The sequence below is a fragment of the Pyricularia oryzae genome, chromosome 2 (assembly GCF_000002495.2).
Source record: "Pyricularia oryzae 70-15 chromosome 2, whole genome shotgun sequence".
Taxonomy (NCBI): Eukaryota; Fungi; Ascomycota; class Sordariomycetes; order Magnaporthales; family Pyriculariaceae; genus Pyricularia; species Pyricularia oryzae.
In genome coordinates, this window is record NC_017850.1 from 6,741,739 (window position 1) to 6,763,988 (window position 22,250).

The window sequence follows — 22,250 nt, forward strand, 5'->3', positions numbered from 1 at the left end:
TTTATTTTTATTCGCTTGTTTCGAAACATTCTCGAAGGATTAACACTACCAGTATAATAAATACTGCTGGGGCCCGCATGACTAAATCTCACATGGAGGACCTGGATAGTCTATCTCCATGAAGCTCTTTGCTCAGCCACTCTTGGCGGACTGCTTTTAGTACTGATAGAGCTGATTACAATATGCATTCGGTGAACGTGCTCAGAGGCTAGAAAGATAGAACGACAGGATCAATCACGGCACAATCACTTGACGCTTCTGATGCATCTCTCTGCGAATGGCCTTGGCATGTATGTGTCGATGACCCAGGCTTCTTTGTGTTTCCCGACTGACAATGTGCCAGATGGTCTTTGTCCGCACGTATCTCCAAGTGAGATGTAGTAATTCGGCATAGGCCGCACATGTAAACTTCCTTGACTATTGAGGACCATCCCCTACGACTCTAACAATGTTCTCGAATTTTGCTGTAGGAATATTGATGGGTTGGCTTCCAATCGATACACGGCGTCGTACAATGATGAACATGTGAACCCTATGTGTGAGGGTCGACTATGCTCTTGCGGCAGTGTTTCGTCGCCCTCTTCGGATCAGAGCTTTGAACAGCTAAAGGCAGATGATGGAATCAATGGGTTTCAGGATCAGTGTCAGAAGCGAGAGATGATCTATCTTACTAGCTAAAATAGACGATGAAGATGTAGCTGCCCAGGTAGGTAACTGTACAACGGGTAGGTGCAGCTGCTAGAAAACCCCGAAGTGATATCAAGGATCCTAGAAACAAACAACTGCACCCTGAAAAATCCATCACTTTCCCGAAAATGGAGTTTGAATAGCTTCATACCGAAAAGTAAATATCTCTTGGAACGGGTAGTTCCGTATCACTGAGGTTTCAGTCCTCGACATACTCTTCTTCAAACATGCTAACCGTTACTACCAGGAAACCCGCCGTTTGATCGTCCCGCAGCCAAACTATGCCTCTGGTTCTATACCGAAATCCATCACAGCCCCTGTGTCTCATGAGGAGACAGCGTACAGGCGCGGCAATCCGGGCTCACAGTAAGTAGAAGCATCATAAGGATATCTCAGTAGAGGCGAAACGGTCCCCGCGTTGACTATTTCTGAAGTTATCATGCAGGTCTGAAGACACCTTGAAGTGCATACTCTCCTTGACTAATACGATAACCTGCGGACGTCAATGAATGAAGACGCAACCACCCGTGGGGTGACACAATACACCATGTACCGGTCAACTCTTTCTTCCAAATCTTTTATGAAAGTCTGGTACCAGGTACGTGGTACTTACTTGTTTTACCAGTCTGGTTTCGAGTGCCGCTGTCGATATAAGAGAATAATGCTAACAGAGGCCAAAGAGCCACGGCATTGCAACCAACCAGCATGAGAGACGAGGACCATTACCCATACCCATACCATGCCTACGGGCGTAATACTCACGCAGTGAGTTATCTCCAGCACACATGCCCATGAGGCAGAACCCACGTATCAACAAGATGACAACTCATGTGCATCTAATCATGGAAATAAACCTCAACTCCGTCTATTTTGCGCAGCTCTCTAGATCAGCCCCTATTACCGAAAATTTGTATAGCGATGAAATTACAAGAGAAAGCCAATGGTAGGCAACGAACAAGGACAAAACAAGCAAGCTACATAGCCTGGAACCATGTACATATATCGTCCACCAGTGTATAGTGGTGCCAACAGACAACGAATTTCCCTACCACAGCTCCCGGTGTTTTTCTCGGATGGTTGAACACACGCTCAACCATCCTCAGCATCCAGCTGGTCGATCCAAGGTTTAGTGCTTGGCGGTAACCTTTTCACCGGTCACCTTCTCGACATAAGTCTTGGCCCTAGAGAGTGAGAAGATGTGGTCAGCTTGAAATCTTGCGACAAACTATGATTTCATCCAGACCGGGTCGGATTCCAGAAAAAAAAAAAGAAAACCTACATATCACCAAGAGCAACCATGCAGACGGTTTGCCAGACACCAAGACCAATACGAGGTGCGACGCCACGGTAAAGACCCTTGATACCGTTGGTCTGGTAGATGTACTTGAAGGTGTTGCCAACAGTCATCTTCTTGGGTCGGTTGGGGTCGTCCTTCTTGCTCTGCATCTCCACACGGATGACCTCGATGGGCTGGTTCCATGCGCTCAAGCCACCACCGAGGGAGGATGCGAGAATCTTCTCCCAGGCGCTAAGCTTCTCACCGTGCTTCTTGCCGGTGACATCGCGGATACCCTGCTCCGCCAGACGGGAGAGACCGAAGCGCGAGCCCCAGTTGGTCATCTGCCTGATTGCGACGGCGTTGACACCCTTGTTGATGCCACGGATACCTTCGCGGCGGTAGATGTCCATGAAAGTGGCCCACGTGCCCTGGGGGGCCTGCCCGGTGGCCGCCATCTTGTGTTTGGTGATCTCGACCGTCTTCATGCAAGTGCAGAAACCCATGGTGGCGTATGCCTGAGCAACACCACCCGTCACGCCACCGGCGATGCCACCTCCGAACTCAGACGCGCCGTAAGAGCGGGCGTAGTATTCGGCTTCCGACGCTACGAAGAGCAGAACGGCTCCCTTGGTAGAGGCCTCAATCCAGGCCCAGGGGATGAGTCCTTGGTAAACTTGAACACGCATGGACGAGCAAGTTAACGCTCTGTCATCTACTAATCGCTGGGAGGGGTAACCTCCGAAAGAAAGAACGAAGCTTCAGACAGTCACACTTACAGCCGAGTACGCCACCGCGACCCCAAATACGTCCAAGAGCAGTTGTGAAGCCATCACCACGGTTGGCAGCCATCGTGGTCTTGACGACCTCGAGGGGCTGGCCCAAAGTGGTGACCTCGAACATGTTGAGACCAGCTCCCAGGAGCAAGTTGGAGAACTTTACGGGCTTCTTCTCCAACTTCTCCAGCGTGGGAGCAGGCGAGCCCGGAGGGACAGCGACAGACATGACGGATAGTTTGGTTTAGGAAAGAGGCCTGACCAAGGCAGTAGGGCGCTTCTTCGCTAGAGGAGGTGGGGGACTATGGAGTCGTTCCAGTGTCGTGCGTTCGAACGTAATGTAATGGCTCTTATTGCTGCCTGACAGAAGCGCTGGTGGTCAATCAAGTTGAGCTGATGCTGCAAATGAATACGAAGTTGGCGCTGTCAACGAGGATATTGGTGGTCGAAACAGAACGATCTGTTGTTGTTCGACAAGTTCACGTCAGCTTGAGGTCTCGGACAACCAAGATCAGTTCGGATCAACCATCCCTTTCGCAGCCGCGAGGAGTTACGAAGTATGTCCGGGAATTGAACGGCCGCCAACTATACGTTCTCCGATTGGCTAATCGCCAGGCACGCAAGGGTAAGCTGCCCAATAGGAGAGCTCCGAGGACAATGGGTGTCAGCTAGGGATAGAGGTACTTACCGAGGTGGTCAATTGAACCCTTTGCTTGGCTTGTGATTTGTCTGGGATACAGCTTGCAATGGAGATGTCAGACAGTAAAGTTTCGTCGGTTTAGGCTGTTGAGCTGCGAAATAGTAATTGAATCGCAATTGCTTCTTTCTCAATACGAACCCTGGAGTGGAAAAGGACAGGATAGGATCTTGCTTCTTTGGGTTCAGGGACCGCCCACCGATAACGGGACGATAAGAGATGGGCGCTCAACATCGCGTGATTCCATCCCAACCATTGGGGCAGAATTACCGGGGACCCGGACAACGGACTTGCACCACCGTCACCAGAACTACGGACCTGGAATTGGGGCTAGAAATTGCGCTCCGTACCTCGCAAATAATTTGGGATCTGTTTTTATGCGCCCTGCTCCAACGTACATACGGAGTACACCTTGCCGATCACTTTTGACAGCCAAGCGCCCAAACAAGTTCAACAGTTTTGCATACACACGGCCACGACAAGCAAGCAAGACATATATGCATGCACACGCACTGAATGAATAGATGGCCCCAGCATAATGCGAACATGTGTATCGTGCTTCGAATCCCACAGAGTACCATGATTGCCAGCTGAATAAATTGTTCAAGTCGCAGATTTCACAGAGAGCTAGTCTGGTCAAACTCCACTTGACAGGTCGTGAACAGTTCCTAGTCATCACAGTACTGCTTCAACACTTGGGACAACTTGACGTGCAGAAGAAAGATGAATACATTTTGTACAAAGATGTAATGGTATCGCGCAGACCTTAAACCCATAGAGAAATCAATCCACACAGACCGGTACAACTTATCATGACAACTCTTTCATCCGTATTTTGCCTGACACCAATGTCGCCTCTTTTTCCCCACAAAACAAAAAGTTCAAGCTTAGTCATTTGAATAATAAAAAATAGACAAAGATTACATATTCTATCATCACCTACGCACAGCCGTCACCGTTTAGGCCGCAGTCTTCTTGGCAATCTCGATCCACTTCTCAGTCGAGAACGACTTGGGCCTATATAGCTGTTAGTGCATGCTTGGGACAAAACATCCGGGTGTTCGTCAAATATGGCCTTCAAGACATACCTCTCAATGGGGGCACCGACGGCGCGGTCAATGATGAGCTGGGGCAGGACACCAATGGCACGCGAAACACCGAAGAGGACAGTGTAGTAGTTGGCCTCAGTCAGGCCGTAGTACTGCAGGAGAACACCGGAGTGGGCATCGACGTTGGGGAAGGGGTTCTTGGTCTTGCCGTGCTCAGTCAGGACACCAGGAGCAATCTTGTAGACCTGGCTGACAAGCTTGAACATGGGGTCGTTGGGCATTTTCTCTTGAGGTGCAGATTTCACGTTAGTCATCAATAAATACTATCAGACAAGCGTCAAAGTCAGACTTACCCTGGGCGAAGACACGCTGGGCGGTGTAGCGGGGGTCGGTCTTGCGGAGGACGGCGTGGCCGTAACCGGGGACGACACGGCCAGAGTTCAGGGTCGACCAAAGGTAGTCAGTGATGGACTTGTCGCTCAGGTCGTCGCCAACGGACTTCTTCATCTCGGTAAGCCAGTTCAGCACCTCCTGGTTAGCCAGACCGTGCAGAGGACCAGCCAGTCCGTTCATGCCAGCAGCAAGCGAAAGGAAGGGCGAGCTGAGGGCAGAGCCGACAAGGTGGGTGGTGTGGGCGCTGACGTTGCCACCCTCGTGGTCGGTGTGGATGGTCAGGTAGAGACGGAGCAGCTCAACGAAGTCGGAGTTGTTGCCGAAACCGAGCTGGTTGGCGAAGTTGAACGAGTAGTCCTTGTCCTTCTGGACAGGGGCGACCTTGCCACCCTTGAAGACGTTCTGGTAGATGCGGGCAGCGATGGTGGGCAGCTTAGCAATCAAGTCCATAGAGTCCTCAAAGGTGTATCCCCAGTACTCCTTCTTGTTAATACCCTTGGCATAGGCCTTGGCAAAGGAAGAGGTCTGCTCGAGGGCAGTGATGGCCATCGAGAACTGAGCCATGGGGTGCAGGTCGTTGGGGCAGCGGTCGATGAGCTCCTCGACGAACTTGGGAAGGTCGGAACGGGCAGCCCACTCGGCGGACAGGGCGCGAACCTGGGCCTCCGAGGGAACCTCACCGGTCAGGAGGAGCCAGAAAAGACCTGTGGGCTGCTCGTTAGTCTTGGTTACTCATGCGCTCTATCATGTAATTGTCAACTCACCCTCAGGAAGAGGCTCCTTGCCACCGGGAGCCTTGGGGAGGAGCTCCTGGCATTCTGGGATAGTCTTGCCACGGAAACGGATACCCTCCTCAGAGTCGAGGACGGATCCCTCCCAGACGAGGCACTTGATGCCACGGGCACCACCGTAGACCTGGTCAAGAGTGACCTTGTCAATGACCTTGGAACCGTGCTCCCTGCGGTAATCACGATCATTCTTGTCAGCTCCTGGTATTCAAGCTTTATTCGCAGTTCTGGTCGCTGTTTTGACAGGATAACTTACTTGCGCAGAGACTTGATCTCCTCGATCTTCTCTGGCAGAAGCTCGGCGAAGCGCTCCTTCAGGGTCTAGCCACGGCAAGGGAAGTGTCAGCAAGTCACGGAACATGCGAAATTGAGCCAATTCAATATTTCCTACCTGAGTCTTGGCGGAGTAGCATCGCATGCCGTTGAAAGCAGTCCTGCGGGCAGTGAACGCAGGAGCGCGGGCAGTGGCCCTGAAGGCAGAGCTGAGGCGCATAGCAGAGGCCATGGTGAATGATCTCGACTATACCGGCACAGTAGTAAAAGAAATGGTATCAGAAAACGCAGGCTAGAAACAGGTCAAAGAATTGAGGGAAATGGTCGTTGGGTACAACAGAGATGGTGAAGAGGTGAAGATGAATGTTGGGACAAAAAGTTTGAAGCTACAAAAAAACCGCAAAGAAAACGTCTCCGCAGGTGCAGGAGCTTTGCCGGAATGACAGGGGGTCCGGCTTAGCGCCCGAACCTGGACTTGATTTCACGACGTAGTGCACGAAGCTCGGACGCTAGCTTATGTAGAAGCGCCAACTTGTTGCAGATAGCTTGATGTTTTTTTTTTTATAAAAGAAACGAAGAAAAGTAAACAGACGCTACTAGCGATGATTTTTACTTTCAATTCAGGCAAGCAATACCGAAAGTTTCGAATTACTTGTCAGGTCAGTGAAGGTAAGGTATTAAAAGTTGATGTCAGGTTCGTCTCGGGCGAGAGGAAGCTGGGCCCGCATCGTCATCATTGGAAAATGTCTACCTCGGCGCTGATGTCACGTTTCCGCCAAAATATTATTCTGGACTTCCAAGGATCCTCAGGGTCAATTGGCGTCGCGAAGGCTTATCGACGCATAACTCCTACTAAAACTAGATTGAATTAGGCCATATACTATGTAAACTTGCTTTGAAGAATTATGAGGGGCTAACGTTATCCTTTCTCTTTGAGGCTGGAAACGACGGACACCTTAACTTTCCGACCCGAGGCATCCACCCGGGAATAGACCGGGTTCAATCTTTTTACTAGTATGAATCCACAAAGTAAAGTGGCTGGGCTCCGTAATCTATCTCGTGATCCGGCTCGTGATATGTCACGTGTAAAGACAGTGTTGAAATTTTACCTAGGAAGGCGGGGCCAAGGGCAGCGATCCGTGGGTTGGACCCGGACAATCTACTTTTTAACCTGTCACGCTTCCCATAATCCCCAACTCGTTCCCCATCGCCACTGCATTTCCAACCCCGGAGCATAGAAAATCATTCTCCTCCCCCGACAAACGACATCCACTCGTCGCGAAAACGTCGTAACGTAGGAGCGGTATTATCGTAATCGTCGCCATCGTATAATTTTGGATCAGTGATCTGCGGTGCGCGTGAATTTTCCGTCGTAACTTTACGCTTGGAAACGGCGTAGGAGACAGACACGCCACGCGACTTGAGCAGCGCAATCAAGCAAAGATGGCGTCGCCCGTAGCAGATTTGGAGGCGAGCCTCATGGCCATGCAGGCCCTCAAACCGCCTGGAGTATCTGGCTCAAAGATCAAAGAGATCACGGCGCTGTGCGTCGGAAACGTCAAGGTAAGCCTGGAGAAACTGATTTAACTGATCCGTAGAACCGACCGCATGATGCCCAGAACTAACCACTTCATTATATTTTGTCCGCCCTCTTTAGTCCGAGTCGGTCCTGATCCAGAAGCTCTTTACGCATTTCAAGCGTACACCCGGAACCCATAAGCTCGGTGTTCTCTACGTCGTAGACTCTGTAACACGAAAATGGATGGAACAGGCCAGGCAAACAGGCCAAGCAATCAGCAGCGCGGCCGAGGACGGCACTTTTGCCGCTGGCGTGCATAGAGTGACCGAGTTGATGCCCTCGTTCATGAACGACATTCTGGGTTCTGCTCCAGATGATCAAAAGGTACGCAACGCAACGCAGCGAAACGCAACATACATGGAGAAGACGCATTCAGTAGCCAGTCGTCCAGGACACGCTTGTAGATGTCGCCCACTAGCCTTTGAGCCTGTGACCACAAGATGACAAGAGCATACCGCCCTGTTGACTGTCTACTCCACAAATGCTCTGCACAAATCTTTACGTCTTCATCATCCCTTTCTTGCTTCCTCCCTACCCCCCTACTTTACGCATTCCCCCTCTGTATTCGCAACAATCGTAGATTGATCTAGCCTAACATTAAGGACCCTTCTGCTACTTTCAGGAAAAAATACGTAAACTAGTCGACATTTGGGAAAAGGGACAAACTTTCCCGACAGTTATGTTGGAGGGTTGGAAGACCAAGCTGGACGCGCCAAGTAAGTCGAGGCCTTACTCAGGATCTGACCGGGTTGCCTACCGCATGCTCTCGTCGCCGCCGAGTTTACTAACCAGCACTTTGCGAGCTTCAGGGGTCTCAACGACTCCTCCAGGTAGTCCACCTCCTGGGGCTTTTGCTGCCATGATGAAGACCTCCAGCTCAGTAGCCCCTGCTCCACCACCAGCTATTCCTGACATCATGGAGACGCTGGCAAATCTTGCTCGTCAGAATGCATCGGCTGCTTCAAGTAATCCTAGTATTGCGGCCCCAGCGGCGACATCCGCACCCGCCCCGTATGTTGCACCGGCGGCAGCGCCGGCCACAAGTAGCAATTTGTTGCCTCAAGCGCTTGCCGCTGCGGCAGGTCAGGCCCAAGGTGCTCCTGGTGCCATGCCTTTCAGCTTTCCAACCACGCAGCAGCCGCCCGTAGCTGCACCACCTGCTCTGCCCTTTCAGTTTCCTGGACAGTATGGCGCAATGCCGCCGGTTCCTCCGTACATGCCACCTGCCCCTGCTGCCAGTAGTCAACAGAGCGGTTTTCCAGCGGCCCCTGTGCCACAGGCCGACCCTAATGTTGCTGCGCAACAAGTGCTTCTGATTCAGACGCTACTGTCCCAAGGCATTGCACCTGATATGGTCACCGCTATTGTACAGCAGCTTACAACTGGTGCTGGTCAGAACAACCCTGCTGCTCCTCCGCAATTCCCGCCCCCAACTGGAGCCGGAGGCTATGGTGCAGGAGCTTGGAATGCAAACATGAACCGGCCTTCTGAATCACATGATAGAGATCGCCCGAGGTCGCCTGGAGGATACAGGGGACGTTCCCGTTCGCGTTCCCCGGGCCGTAATCGCTGGGATCAAGGCTACGGAGCTAGGCCGGATGATCGGGACAACGGTGGCAGGGATAGCCACTCGGATTATCGTCAGCGTTCACCTCAGGGACGGACCGGAATTTCCCGCAGGCCATCAGAGCGTTACATTGAGTTTGACCCTTCGCTTCCTGAAAACAACATCAGAGGTAAGAAATGTTCCTTATCAAGCTCGTATCCTTGGCCCCGTTTCCTCTCGACTTTTGTCTAAAAATTCTTCGCAACTACAGTTTTGAGCAGAACACTATTTATTGGAGGCGTGACGTGCTCCGAAAGCGAGCTCCGTAGCATCTTCAGCAACTTTGGCGAAGTTCAGACTTGCATTGTCAACCGGGACAAGCGCCACGGCTTCGTGAAGATGCTGACGCGCAAGGATGCGGAAGCTGCCAAAGACGGCATGATGGAGTATCGAAGCCCTGACCACCACCTCAGGACACGCTGGGGCGTTGGTTTTGGCCCACGAGACTGCAGCGACTATGCCAAGGGCATCAGTGTCATCCCTATTCATAGGCTAACCGAGGCGGACAAGAAGTGGATGCTCACAGCGCCATTCGGCGGCACCGGTGGCAAGCCCATCTCGACAGGCATGGTGGTTGAGGAACCGGACATTGAGATCGGCGCAGGTGTTTCGTCCAAGGCCATAAGTAGACGGATGCAGACCGACCGGGGCGGTATGCATGGTCCGAGGTCTTCACATCGCGGTGGGCGGCAGTAGTCGCCAGGTGCTGAGCACTTCTCAATTTTCCTCCCTGTTTGAAATTATATACATAATGGAGTGGGCCTTTCTGGTTTGGGGCGTCGGAATCGGACAACCAAGATTAATACCCAGTATTCGAATTGATATTCAATAATTTCCTTTGATTCTTGCGGTATAATTTTTGCGCGCTAATTCTGAGAACTTGTCTACTATTTTTATCCCTCCTAGCGATCCTTCATTTTCATATATTTTGCTGCCTAACCTCAATACTGCGCCTTGTGACTGGTTGTCCAAACGGTGAAACTGATGGCACAGTTTGCATTACCTTCGCTTTTGTGAATGTTGCAATGTGCAAGACTCTTTGTGCTCCCTCTGCGCAACTCACCAAATGTGTCGAGGATAACAAACACGTTATACGAAGTAAAAAAAAAAAAAAAAAAAAAAAAAAAAAAAAAAAAGTCGGCCTTTTTTTTTTTACGTACATAACCATGTCCTGATTTGCAAGATGCGCCTTTCCCCCTCCCATCGCTGCAATCGAAATCCTAGCCTTTCCCAGTCTGTCACCGAACACAGGACTAATCAAGAAAGCCACGAGAAACGGGGAACGGGGAACAGGGAACGGGGGCAAGTGGCGTCCTTGGTTCCAGTAGCATTGCCTTTTTGCAGCTTTCTGTTTGACAGCTGATGCTCTTTTCATTGATTACCAGGGGATTAAATTTATGTTTTTTATGAAGAGTGGCGGACATGGCGCCTGAAGCTGAAGACTGACATGTCCCACACTTTATGTATTATAGACTCGGAAATAAACCATCGGGTGAGTGGGTTAGGATCTCATGTGAGCAATGCAAGGCAGCTATGGCGGCCGGAGAGTGAGGAGACAAAAAAAAGGCGTCACACGGATGCGGATCGGCGACTTGGTTGCGTGACGAGAAACTGGACTAGACCTAGTTCTAGTATGTAAAGGTGTTAGCTTTCATTCGTTGGTCGATGGGGCGGGTAGCATAACTGTTCACATATGCATATAAATCCGATTGATAAGGAGGAAGAGCTGAGTCCCATCAAAGGGGGAAAATAAAGCTAGAAACTCGTAAAGGTTGGCAACCTGGTATAACTCGCGGGGGCTGGGAAAACCGAAGGATCCAACACGATACCACCCAAGGATGACCAAGATGTGTGTCCAACTGTTTTGTCTTCTGGCTAAATAGTGTGGACAAATAGCATGTCAGCACAGCGACGTGGGGGTGGAATTCAGCCTCCAGGGAGCTAGTGCTCACGGCTGAACTTGTCCGGTAAATCCCAACCCCGGTAGGGCTTTTCACAGATAGATTAAATTTTCTAGAAGCACGATAGAAGGGATACGGGCGAGACGGAGCCAACAACCCATGGACTATTAGATAGCCGTCACAAAACCGTCTTGTCTGCCCACCCTCTTCTTGTCACCCCTCAGATCCAACAGACATGCAAAAGCTCCGTCACAGAACCCCCCGGTCCTCGCAATGATATACGCAACTCTCACAAAGGAGTGTGAAATTTCGAGGGCTCTGAACCAGTTTATTTTGTGTTTTGGCCCTCCTTCTCAGCCTTGGCAGTGCACTGCTGTCGTCTGTGAGCTTGATGGAACGTGGTACTTGTGTAAGGCTTGGCACGCGAGGCAGAGCAATTCTTGTGAAGCAATGTGAAACCGCCGCCGCCGGGGCGCCTGGTTGCCCTTGTCCTGGTGTGTCTGGACTCTGGCTTGTGGACAGAGTTAGTCTCCGCGCCTCGTCAATCGCCGCCTCACTATGTGTAAGTGCGAGTGACGGTCCCGGCGCTGTCTTGCTGGATGGTTCTATAGGCTGTTGGAGCGGTGAAGACTGTCGGGGATCTCGGGTATTGGCATTTTATTTCTTCTCGTAGCCCTTGCTGTGCCATTATAATAGACTAGCAATATGGTGGCATGTTTCTCCAGTCATCTGTGGTATTACTGCCGACCTGTTTAGTTGGGTGCAGAATAGACAGGATTATGGCTTCACGGCACTTATTGGGCTGCCCCCAGAACGCCACAAGACTGAAGTCCAGCACATCCCACTGCACTATGCAGTCCTTTGGTCGAATACGACCAAAGTAAGTTGAGTGTTACCGTGACTTTAGAGATTTTGTATCTTCCCCATTCTTAGGAAATCTCGGCCCTGCAAATCAATGTTGATAGCGTCGCATGCATGTTTATGAACATGACGATGCGGCTTGCAGACGGACACTTGGCTCACTGGCATCGGTAGCAGAAGATGTACGCGAGGCGCTTTATAGCAAAGATTGACGGTCACGAGTTTGTGCGAGTTACCCATAAAGCAATCGCGAGCCTCGACCTCGATAGTTGTCAACTGACATACCGCAGTTTCCCATGGAGAACAGAATCGACATGTCTCGGCAGTTGGCTCAACCCCCCACGTTCGCAACGCCATGATATCCCCAGGGATTCATACCTATGAGCCTGCATTGGATGGGCTCACCGCACTGATATGGGATTACAACCACACGACAGCATTGCGACTGGTCTGCTGATATTGGTTTAATCCCATATATCGAATCAGGCCCCTAGCACTGCCTTCCCCTCTCCCCCAACCCGCAACAGCGCCCATGGCTGATGGTTGGCTCACGGCAGACTCGCTGTCATTGGACGTTCACACAGAGTCATGTTGGGTGGCTTGGGTGGGGATTTGGGTTGGCCAGTTCTAGTCGATAACGGGCCCGACGGGGGCGTTTGCAAGGAAACCGACGGCATTACTACTTCGTACTTCGTCAAAAATTTGCTGTTAGGGGTAAGTCGTACCGCTGCATGTCCCCGCGATTGTCGGGATTGAGAGCGCCTCGGCGTCATTTCGCAGCAAATTTCCTGGCGCATATGAACGAGAAGGAACGTGAGGGGAACGGGAATCATTGACCAGTTCGTCTGTACGCCCGCCATTTTTAAATCGGATGACAGCTGCTGGCAGATGCAAGCGGAGTACATACTTCGTACAACATAACCTCTTGGTGCTCTGAGCCCGCGCCTCGGTATGTACCTATGGGTGGGATTGGGTGGTATGGAGTCTAGTCTAGACTATGCCAGATTGGAGTTGTTTTGTTGGAGAAGTCAACTTGACAGGGGAGTTAATCGGCCCTGGTTCGGTCGGAGATGGAGAAAAAAAAAACACCTTTCCCTTCTCTGAAACACCAATTGGGGGGCAGCATGGTTGCAACCCATAGCAGTCAGTGTGGGCTTTGGCGGGCTGATAGATGGAGGGGTCTGGTCCAGCTTTCAAGGGTTTCCCATTGATGATGTGATTGATGGTGGGGGTAAAAGGGAAAAATATTGTACCCTTACTGCGTGCCAGTGGGTTCTTTTTTTCTTGTGCAGCTTTTCCACCCCCAAGAAAGCCTAGGCGCAGGACTTGGCTTGGCTGGCTTTGATGGCAGAAATCGTGACGGAGATGTCCCTGCCGCAAATGCACCACCGACACACCCCACCCTTCAGTGGAGAAGTGTTGCCAGATGGAGTGACCTGCAGTTTATGGGCTGCAGCGCACCAATTGACTGGCAGAATTAGCCCCACGGTGGATTCGAGGAGGGCACGATAGCCGACGTTACGGGTGCACGGGGGTGAATAAGAATGATGACATGGCAATATCCCGGTGATATGGTTACCGTGCTTGCAAATGCTCTTTGATATGCGAATTAAACAAAAGAACATTTTACGAAATGGAGGGATGATAATGGGAATGTGACGGGTTTGCTAAACTGGTATAGGACAAGCCTGGCTGATAAAGAAAATAATTTTTGCAGTTGGATGTCTGTTATAGTGGCACGTGGGCAACCATTAGACCGTCATCGCCATCAGAGCTGGCGCATCGGAACTTTTCGAATTGGGCAAGTCCTCGGCCGACCCCGGGGGTTGCAGTGCGTTTGCACTTGTCGAAAGTAGGCGAAGTTATGAATGATGCACAGTTGAATAGATTGACGGTCCGGCTTGTACCGATCACAGTATTTGCTCTCTCTCTCTCTCTCTCTCTCTCTCTCTCTCTCTCGTATACCTCACCATTTCCGTTGGAAGAAAATTCTCAAAGCATCCACACACACTTTCTGACTCTGGACTTTTACTGTACACCACCAACAATAGTCATTCCCCCTACTTGGAGTCGGGAAACACCGGCGGTTGTCGGACAAAACGGCTTGGCAGATTTCAGTGTACAACTGGAATCAATTACTTGGTCAATCCAGCCTCAGATTGTTGCACATGAACCAAATATCCCAGGCACAAACGCCACGGTACCGACTACCACTGGCTGGATATTGAAGATCAATGTACTTCGTAGCCGCCAGGCACAGAAAGTAAAGTCACGCGGCTGCACACGATGGCGTACTTGGGCGGGACAAACCCCAACCGCCGTGTTCTCTTAGACCCGGATGTACCCGCCTTGTATTGAGTAGCGTGAAGACAAGGCGTTGAACACAAACCACCCCCAGTTTTCCAGCCAGCCTTGAATGCAAGCGAACAAGAGGCTTGGCATGGGATGGCACTCGGCTCTGTTTCCATGGATGGGACGCGATGCTGGGGGGTTCCCAATTCCGAGGACTGTTCCATTCCTTCGATTCCATCCATCCCACGCATCCCGTGCCTGTCACCATGCGTTCGTTTCTCACTAGCCTAGGTGTACTCCTACTGGTAGATACTTACTGTAGACTGCATTGCATACCTACCTACCTAACATGACTTTCCCCTTTATAAGTGCCTAGATTGGTAGGTAGGTAGGCATGTACTTGTAGGTGAACACGCACGCCATTCACGGTGTATCGCGGTTACTCGTAGCTTTTGTATATCACATGCCTCCTGGTGGTTTTAAAAAGAACTTGTCCTGCTCCCTTCTCTTCTAGCTCTCCCCCCCCTTGTCTACCTATTCCTCATCGAACCAAGTCTATCCAACAACCCACCTGTTTTTGCCCGCCTTCCCGCCTCGGTTCAGCCCAAAACCGGTTCTACTTCTGAGATGCCGGGCTGTGACGATCCTCCCCGCGGGTACCTAGTCTAGGTAGTCTAGCCCTCCGCGGGCAGAGTCAGACCAGCCTGAGAAACGTCCATTTTTGTTATCCTGCCGCCCACGAGCTCGACGTCACGGCCTCTTGACCAAAGGGGATAAAAAATTTTCATTGAAACCAAGCCGAGATCGAGCTGTGCACCCTCATCCGCCTTTCATTTCTTTTTTCCAAGAAAAAAATCCCACTTCTTGGTACGAGCAAAAGAACTGCGCAAGCATACCTCTTTTGGCCGGTCATTTTCCACCAACAATTCCTCCTTTTCCATCACTTTCTCGTTTCTTTTTCGCAAACACTCGAAACCACCCATAGGCTTATTGCAGCGGTTTGTCACAAACATCAAACCAATTTTTAGCACCTACCTAGAACACTTACACACCATCGCCGTTCCGGGGTGTCCTCCTTAGCCTTTTGCTCTACCCCATTTTCTGTCTTTTTTTCTGGCTTGTCAGCAGTCGCCAAACCTTTCAGCGAGCCGCAAGCCCGGCTTGCCGAATCGCTCAGGGACAATCGGACCGTGAGGCGAGTCAAGCTGCTGCTGCCAATTACCATTTTGCCGACCTACAGACCCAGTCACTCGAGTGGATCCTCTCCTGGTGTCGCCGCAATCAAGATTCCGCACTTTTGAGGCAGGGACAGCCAATCCGACACACACCCCGGGGGCGCTTGGAACACTTTTGCCTGTGCCTGGCTAGCTTGCCCCTCGGATTTTTATTTTTATTTTTTTTTATCCATCCCGTTTTGATTTTTTATTCTCCAGTTTTACGCAATTACTTCTTGCTGCGTTACTGGTAGGTCAGCCTTCAATCACCGGACTCCAAACCTGTTCGCCCGTGCTGCCGAAGCCGACTGCGGACAACACAAAAGTAACCTGCGGTTGCTGCAATTGCGATTGATAACTCTGCTACCCCGGCCGTCTCGAGCCCCTCATCTACTATCACTGTACCACGCTGCAACCTGCCCGCGACAGGTCCGCACGCACCGCAGGGCAAACACATTATTACTACTACCCCATCAGACAACAAATTGAGAGCACAGGCGGGTTTCGACGCGACACCTTGCAATTCTGTCAACCGCCACCTCCTGACTGAGCGACGGGAGCCTCAGTTTTACGACCTGCTGAGATAGCAAAACCCTAAGTCTCAGAACAAGGAAGTAAAGTTCTCCACTTCCCTGTCTGTGGTTCGCCCACTCGGTTCTGTCTTCCACATCAATCGGCCGTCGCATCAACCGAAGGCTTCTTTTACAGCAACTGAGGCATCAGTCCTCATACCCAGTTCGCGGCTTTATTTTTTTTTTGTTTTGCTTAGCAGCGCAACCCGACAGCATCATGTCTTTTTGAAGAGCTGGCCAGCGTCTCCTTTCTCCCCCCGCGTGCTTCTTTGTCCCTTTCCAACTTGGATTCCGCCCCAATCCTCGCCATCATCACCCCCACCTCCGAGAACCAAGCGACAATTCAATGTGCAGCTGGGGCTCCAACCGCATGCTACCTGCACGCCACCTTTGAAATTGCTGCAGAACGCCGACGACTCTGCTCAATCTCTTTGGTACACCTTCACATCTGATCCCATACGCGACGCGACAACGCCTGCGCAGCCAAAACGATTCCGTCGACACAGATTCGACTACGAAATACCAAATTTACTGCGATCGCGCCTACCATTGCTGTATCTGCAACCTCATCAGCACGATCTTGAAAGCGCTTCCTTGGATTGTACAGCTTCAAATTCTCTGCAGCAAAACAATCAAGACCGGCTCCCGTTTTATTTTTGCTATCAGACAAAATGATTATCGACGGCGAGAAGTGGGCTTGCGAGGCCTGTGTTCGCGGTCACCGGGTCAGCAACTGCCAGCATTCGGGTGAGTTGAGGCACATTATGCGCCAGAATCTCCCGGCTTCTCCAAATTACCCTGACTCTCCAAATCCGTCGCGCCCACCCTGCCTACCTCAAACAAACGCACCCCTCCCCCCTTATCTTACCTGCAGCCATGGAATATTTGTGAAATGTACCCCCATCACCTAGCGCTCTCATTCGCGCGCGTCGGCGCAAATGGAACATCGTCCCGAGCATGCCGTGCGGTGCCACAGAGATCCCCAAACCAAACGCTAACGAAAGCCACGCCCACCGGTTGCAGAACGGCCGCTCCAGCACATCAACAAGAAAGGTCGCCCCGTATCGCAATGTCAGCATTGCCGTTCTATGCGAAAGTCTCGAGCATCCCACGTCAAATGCGACTGTGGAGAGAAGACACACAAATGCGCCCACTTGCAGCCAACATTAGAGGGTCATAGGGGTGCGTGTCTTCCCGTTTGGCCCCTGGGGTTGTCTGCTTGTATGGCTGGCTGAGCTAACAGGTTCGATTTTCTTGTCACAGACAGCTGCTGCTGCAACCATGGCGGTCGTTGTTCCTGTTCGCATAAGAAGGATCCACCGTTGCTTGATCCCGTCCCAGAATCCGACTCGGACGAACCCGAGAAATGTGCCTCAAGGACCTCGAGCAAGGCTCCTAGTGTCAAGGGCACTCCGCGTGTCAGGAGAAGGGCGAACACGATACACTCGGACGGCAAGCTCAGCTTCGATGAAAATGGCAAGCACAGGCCTACTTACAGGCACGCAAAGGCCTCGTCCAAATGCGAACCGTACCCACTGAAACGCGTAAACTCACTCCAGAGCGCAAGTGATGGCATTCGCGATACTACCGTTCTGACCGACAGTGTCGATACTTCTCGCAAAGTCAAGTCGGAAACGGCTTCTCCATTACTGGCAAGCGGCGGGGTTCCTTCCAGCTTCACGCAGCTGAACTCTTCATTAAGGCCACTGGACTTATCGGTAATTCAATATCCGAGCTACGCTTCCCAGGCTTCGCAAAGTACCCCTTGCGACGCCCTATTCAGCGCAAGCCTGGATTACGAGCCAGCATGCTTCAGCGCCGGCTTGCAGCCTCAGATCGAATGGAGCCAATGGGACAGCCTGGACTTTTACGCCGACCCCGTCCGCGACAAGTTCACCCCGTCCAGCTACGATGCGCACGGGGGCTACAGCAGCGCAAGCGGATTCGACTTTAATGGCTCTGACCAGGCTCCCACGCTGGCAACAACCACTTCCGGCGATGTGTCTGAAGTCGAAGATTTTATGGGACCATCAGCTGATGATTATGACATATCGAGCGGCTTCGGCAATGCAGTCGCCATGGGTACCTATGGAGCTACCGGGCTCCTGGGAGCCGGTAGCACTGGCACTGGTTTGTCAGCTTACGAGATTCCCGACTACACAAATGAGGTTCCCAAGAGCAGCCAAGAAGGCGGTCTCAATGGCCCCAAGTACATTGAAACTCCGCTTGATGATGGCGGCCTCGCTGCTGCAGGCCCAATCGGTGCTGCGTTCACCGAAGATGCCTTGTATTGGATGCCAGAAGTAGCACCCGGCATTCCCCCGATGGCAGACTTGTCATCGGTCCCAGAACCGAATGGCTTGCAGTGGGAAGGCCCTCGGTAGCCCTACGTTAGCGACTTTGAAGTTTTATTTCCTTGACTCAACCTATATATGTCCTCTACTGTCTATACATACTCTTGGTTAGGTGTCGATTTCTTTAAAAGTCTGGGTGGGTCGGGTTTTCATAGCATTGGAATGGTCATTGTCGTTCGCTTATATTCATACATGTCTACATTACAATGGCGCAGGGCGGTATTCTCGGGACGATAAAAAAAAAGAAAAAGATGCTCATGGCGATCATTTGCCATTCGTTTTGGTGCGTTCAGACGCTACGATTTTCTTGTTTGCATACAGCTTGAGCATCATGTCTATTTTGAGGCATTCTCATAACGGCGTTTTACTCCTTGGCTGATTTTCAGTACATATTTCTTGTATCGGGATAGTGAGAGGAGAGGAACATACACCAACGTTGAAGGTCAGGGACAAGAAGCATCACAAATCAGGGAGCTTGAGCACAGCCGAACATGCGTGACCAAGGAAGGTGGATGGGAAGTGCGATTCTTGTCTGGTGCCGTTAAGCGTTATATCCTTTGTCGAACATATCATACACACGGGCGCATAATTCTCATTTACCTTGGTTGTCGTGCTTGGGGTGAAGCGGACTGCGGAAGCTACAGACTTCTCTACTTGGATTGATACTTGGACCGTGGACTTGTCTCTCTTTCTTGGCTACCTACCTAGCAGCATGGCGCTGCTCAACAATGTTCTCATATAATGATTCATTGGTACGTCTGGTTTTTCTTTTATGTTTGTGCATAAGCGGGTTCTAGATATATACTCCTTGGTTTATTTTCAGTTTTCTGTCTCATTTTTGTTCATATTATCCTTTTACACGCCGTAAACAACTCTAAGATACCTCCACTGTTTTAGCACAAGATCTTTTAAGGACCTTGGTTCTTGGCAATCGACATAGCTTTGAGGATCGGGGCTAGCGCTTGCCCTTATGTCCTCATTTTGCTTTTATTTTATTTTTTAGGTCATACTAGTCTAGCACGGCATGGCTCGCTAGCTTAAATTTAGGCTTCCTCATCCTGGGAAAGAGTGTGTGGCTTCACGCACGCGCCTATTCTTTCTCGATTCTGTCAAAGACATTTCCTCAGATCGGAGTGGTGTCGGGATTGAATTCCTGTCAATCCCATAGCGTTGCGGCTACACAACCTGCCTTTTTTGTTGTTCCTACTATGATACGGCACATCCCTGTCTGTCAATAGTGAGAACTGGAATGGAAGTACGGACTTGGCCGCTCAGCACAGGATTCCAGATCATTTACTGTAGATATCCGGCACCCCTAGTGCGTCGCGCGGACTCTACTGGCTAGTTGATGGCAAGACCAGGGAAGCAGGCAAAGCCGGGGGATGAATAATCGCGTTGCGCTTCGGCGAGGTGGAGGCTAAAAGGACCATGTTACCTGACAGAGAAAGAGTTGGTAAACATTTCTTCGACTCGTGTCTATTGCCCTCCAGGGCTTAGTACGTGTTTCCAAACCCGAGAAGCCGGATGAAGCGGTTCGTCCCAACACTGTGGGTTGGTCTGATTCTGAGTTAGACGTCGCGTGAGGGACTTTGAACCCTCGATTGTGGGAACTCAAGCAAACCCTTTGGAGGGATCGGATGAACTTGATGATGGGAGCCAGTTCTCATGATGTGAGGCGGTTGAGGAGGGAATCGGTGAAGGTTGGCGGGACTTTTGACCAATGTGCTCAAGCGCTGCCATCGGGTAGTTCGCGCCTGATCGATCTGATCTTGCTATCCAGGTCTCATCTGTATACAAAGTAAACTGGGGGCAGGTTTAGGGATGGTTGGCTTGCTGGGTGCTCGGGTACTGGACTAGTCAAGAGCTAGACCTTAGTCACTGCAAATACGCAAAATACGAAGAGGGGATCACATTATGATTGGCCAGGAAAGTACTAAGGATGTTTTTTTTATTCTTACCTAGAACGCCGGGTTCTTTGCATCACAATTAGCTGCAACGATACATGTCAAGTTGCTTTAAACTCACCTTTGGAGGGAAAAAGCGCTACGCAGGCCATATTCTGGATATCGCGTTGGCGTTAGTAACCCTGGATGTCGACGTGTCCCTCCTCGGCATCGTACTGGACTCTGAGAAGACCAACGTTGATGCTAACCGACTTGACGGCGGAGGGCTTGGTTAGTGCGGCGTTCGGGACCGAGTTCGTCTCGGCCCATCGCTCAATTTGCTTGACCGAGTCGACGTCCGTGATCCTGCCAACGGAAGAAGACGCGCTGCTGGAGGTGGTGCTGCTGCTACTTTTGATCTTCTCTTCCTTGTCCTCGTCGTCTCGATCGAGCGCATGGGCGTCTGTCATCTCGACATCTCCGTCTGCGTCCACCTCACAATCGTGGTTCTCGATGAGGGTGGAGGCGTTGGAGATCCTCTCGTCTTCGTCCGTATCCACCTGGAGCTGGACAGGGGGATATGCATCCATCATCTGAACGTCACCGTCAGCATCGCGCTGGGTGTGCTGAGTAGCGGTTGAGCTTGAGATGGTACACATGATGGGTGAGGATGATAATGAGATCGGTTGGAAAAAGGGTTGAAATATACTGAAGCCTAAACTTGAAGCGCGTCACTGGGACTTTTTTTGGTCTTCTGTGTAGGGGTTTTAGTTGACTCACCTGTGGTTATTGTTGGTTTGATGTGATTTGGGTATGAGGATGAGAGTAGGTAGTGATCTGATAATGGATGACGAATATTTATATTTTATATACATGCCCGGTCTTGTAAGGCTGAGAGACACCTCGACAACAAGTCGATTTATGGATTGCAACAACACAAAGCATTTTGAACAATGAAGCAAGTGGGAACAAAGCGCACCAATCACAAAGCTCACAATGTGTAACAGTGTTGTCGGCACAGCGACCAAGTGTTTGTTTGCCTTGAAGTTATTGTCCAAATGTCTTTGAAACCTCAATTATGTAATATAACGAACCTGAAAGACAAAGAAGCAAAATACCCACCAACAATGCACAATATATCGAGGAATTAGCCGAACCAGAGTTGTTGAACAAGAGTTGTCACTGTCAATCGTCTCATGTCGTATTGTGTGATAGAGAATGAGATGTATTCAATTGTTGCTTTCGGGAATAAGCGTAAGTTGAGCGCAAATGAAACAAACGCGACGTCCGAACTCGATATTGGGAGCTAAGTCCAAGGCGGAAAAAGCCACGACATGAAAGGTAGCATTACATTGACAGGGGTAGGTCGGTAAGGTAGGTAGAGGTAGGTACCTAGTAGGTAGGTAGGTATGAAAAATGCTCTGGATTGGACGAACAGGGAGCTACCGAGCTGTCTACCGAACAATGCTGCCCAAGCTGAGAACTCAGCTGTGGGCTATTGATGTGGGATCTGACGTCATTGGAAGTCTGCATTAACCGGACCAGCCCGACGGTAACATGTACGACATCATGGAGCCAAACGTCCGAATGGCAAAAATCCCTGTGGAGGGAAACTACCTAGGTGCCGTAATAATACCATATAAATATTAATGCCAATTGTCGAACTACATGATAGGTAATGCATGACCACCATGGCATTTGTAGGGCCAGAATAATGGGAAATCAAAATGAGATAGGTAGATAAACAGTGGGGGGCTTTTTGCGCAAGGTCCACTCGCCCACTGTTTGACAAAATAGCTCGTGAACTTGGGGTGTCCAAGCTTGCGTAGACTGTAGAGGATGATAACAGGACGGCTGTCGCACAATCAGTACGGTAAAGGGAAGCCCGAGTGGCGATAAATCTTTGCCATCCCGTCATTAATCAGCTGGCTTAATACTGGATTACAGGATATCATACTCGGTAGATGACGCGTAATGTCCCCGAACCTGTTATTTCATTACAGCCCAACAGAAAAACAAACTCAATCGCAGACATTGGGACGTACGAAG

At 50.7% G+C, this 22,250-nt stretch overlaps 7 protein-coding genes across 7 annotated transcripts; 3 read left to right on the forward strand and 4 right to left on the reverse strand.

Annotated features, from left to right (window-relative positions):
* Nucleotides 1–1,504: 1,504 nt before the first annotated feature.
* MGG_07201 (mitochondrial DNA replication protein YHM2) lies at nucleotides 1,505–3,630 on the reverse strand. Its single transcript, XM_003715363.1, has 3 exons — nucleotides 2,743–3,630; nucleotides 1,967–2,639; nucleotides 1,505–1,868 (listed from the first exon to the last, which is right to left on the reverse strand). The coding sequence occupies exons 1-3, from the start codon at nucleotides 2,966–2,968 to the stop codon at nucleotides 1,814–1,816; spliced, it is 954 nt and encodes a 317-aa protein (XP_003715411.1). The 5' UTR covers nucleotides 2,969–3,630; the 3' UTR covers nucleotides 1,505–1,813.
* A 282-nt stretch (nucleotides 3,631–3,912) lies between these two features.
* Nucleotides 3,913–6,340, reverse strand: MGG_07202 (citrate synthase). Its single transcript, XM_003715364.1, has 6 exons — nucleotides 6,058–6,340; nucleotides 5,923–5,987; nucleotides 5,643–5,836; nucleotides 4,839–5,582; nucleotides 4,525–4,771; nucleotides 3,913–4,453 (listed from the first exon to the last, which is right to left on the reverse strand). The coding sequence occupies exons 1-6, from the start codon at nucleotides 6,169–6,171 to the stop codon at nucleotides 4,396–4,398; spliced, it is 1,422 nt and encodes a 473-aa protein (XP_003715412.1). The 5' UTR covers nucleotides 6,172–6,340; the 3' UTR covers nucleotides 3,913–4,395.
* Nucleotides 6,341–7,098: 758 nt separating this feature from the next.
* MGG_07203 (uncharacterized protein) lies at nucleotides 7,099–10,078 on the forward strand. The gene is made up of 5 exons (XM_003715365.1): nucleotides 7,099–7,502; nucleotides 7,597–7,842; nucleotides 8,141–8,234; nucleotides 8,328–9,254; nucleotides 9,336–10,078. The coding sequence occupies exons 1-5, from the start codon at nucleotides 7,383–7,385 to the stop codon at nucleotides 9,818–9,820; spliced, it is 1,872 nt and encodes a 623-aa protein (XP_003715413.1). The 5' UTR covers nucleotides 7,099–7,382; the 3' UTR covers nucleotides 9,821–10,078.
* Nucleotides 10,079–10,962: 884 nt separating this feature from the next.
* Nucleotides 10,963–12,098, forward strand: MGG_15878 (uncharacterized protein; the record flags this gene model as incomplete). The annotated part of the gene is made up of 5 exons (XM_003715366.1): nucleotides 10,963–10,973; nucleotides 11,383–11,587; nucleotides 11,637–11,671; nucleotides 11,722–11,905; nucleotides 11,991–12,098. 5 exons carry the CDS (start codon nucleotides 10,963–10,965, stop codon nucleotides 12,096–12,098), a joined length of 543 nt encoding a protein of 180 aa, XP_003715414.1.
* A 1,539-nt stretch (nucleotides 12,099–13,637) lies between these two features.
* MGG_15879 (uncharacterized protein) lies at nucleotides 13,638–15,403 on the reverse strand (the record flags this gene model as incomplete). The annotated part of the gene is made up of 6 exons (XM_003715367.1): nucleotides 13,638–13,728; nucleotides 13,919–13,989; nucleotides 14,127–14,436; nucleotides 14,750–14,838; nucleotides 15,075–15,164; nucleotides 15,227–15,403. The coding sequence occupies 6 exons, from the start codon at nucleotides 15,401–15,403 to the stop codon at nucleotides 13,638–13,640; spliced, it is 828 nt and encodes a 275-aa protein (XP_003715415.1).
* Nucleotides 15,034–19,853, forward strand: MGG_07205 (uncharacterized protein). Its single transcript, XM_003715368.1, has 3 exons — nucleotides 15,034–16,711; nucleotides 16,988–17,146; nucleotides 17,228–19,853. Exons 1-3 carry the CDS (start codon nucleotides 16,636–16,638, stop codon nucleotides 18,346–18,348), a joined length of 1,356 nt encoding a protein of 451 aa, XP_003715416.1. The 5' UTR covers nucleotides 15,034–16,635; the 3' UTR covers nucleotides 18,349–19,853.
* MGG_07206 (uncharacterized protein) lies at nucleotides 19,458–21,505 on the reverse strand. Its single transcript, XM_003715369.1, has one exon. The coding sequence runs from the start codon at nucleotides 20,858–20,860 to the stop codon at nucleotides 20,396–20,398; it is 465 nt and encodes a 154-aa protein (XP_003715417.1). The 5' UTR covers nucleotides 20,861–21,505; the 3' UTR covers nucleotides 19,458–20,395.
* Between the last annotated feature and the right edge of the window lie 745 nt (nucleotides 21,506–22,250).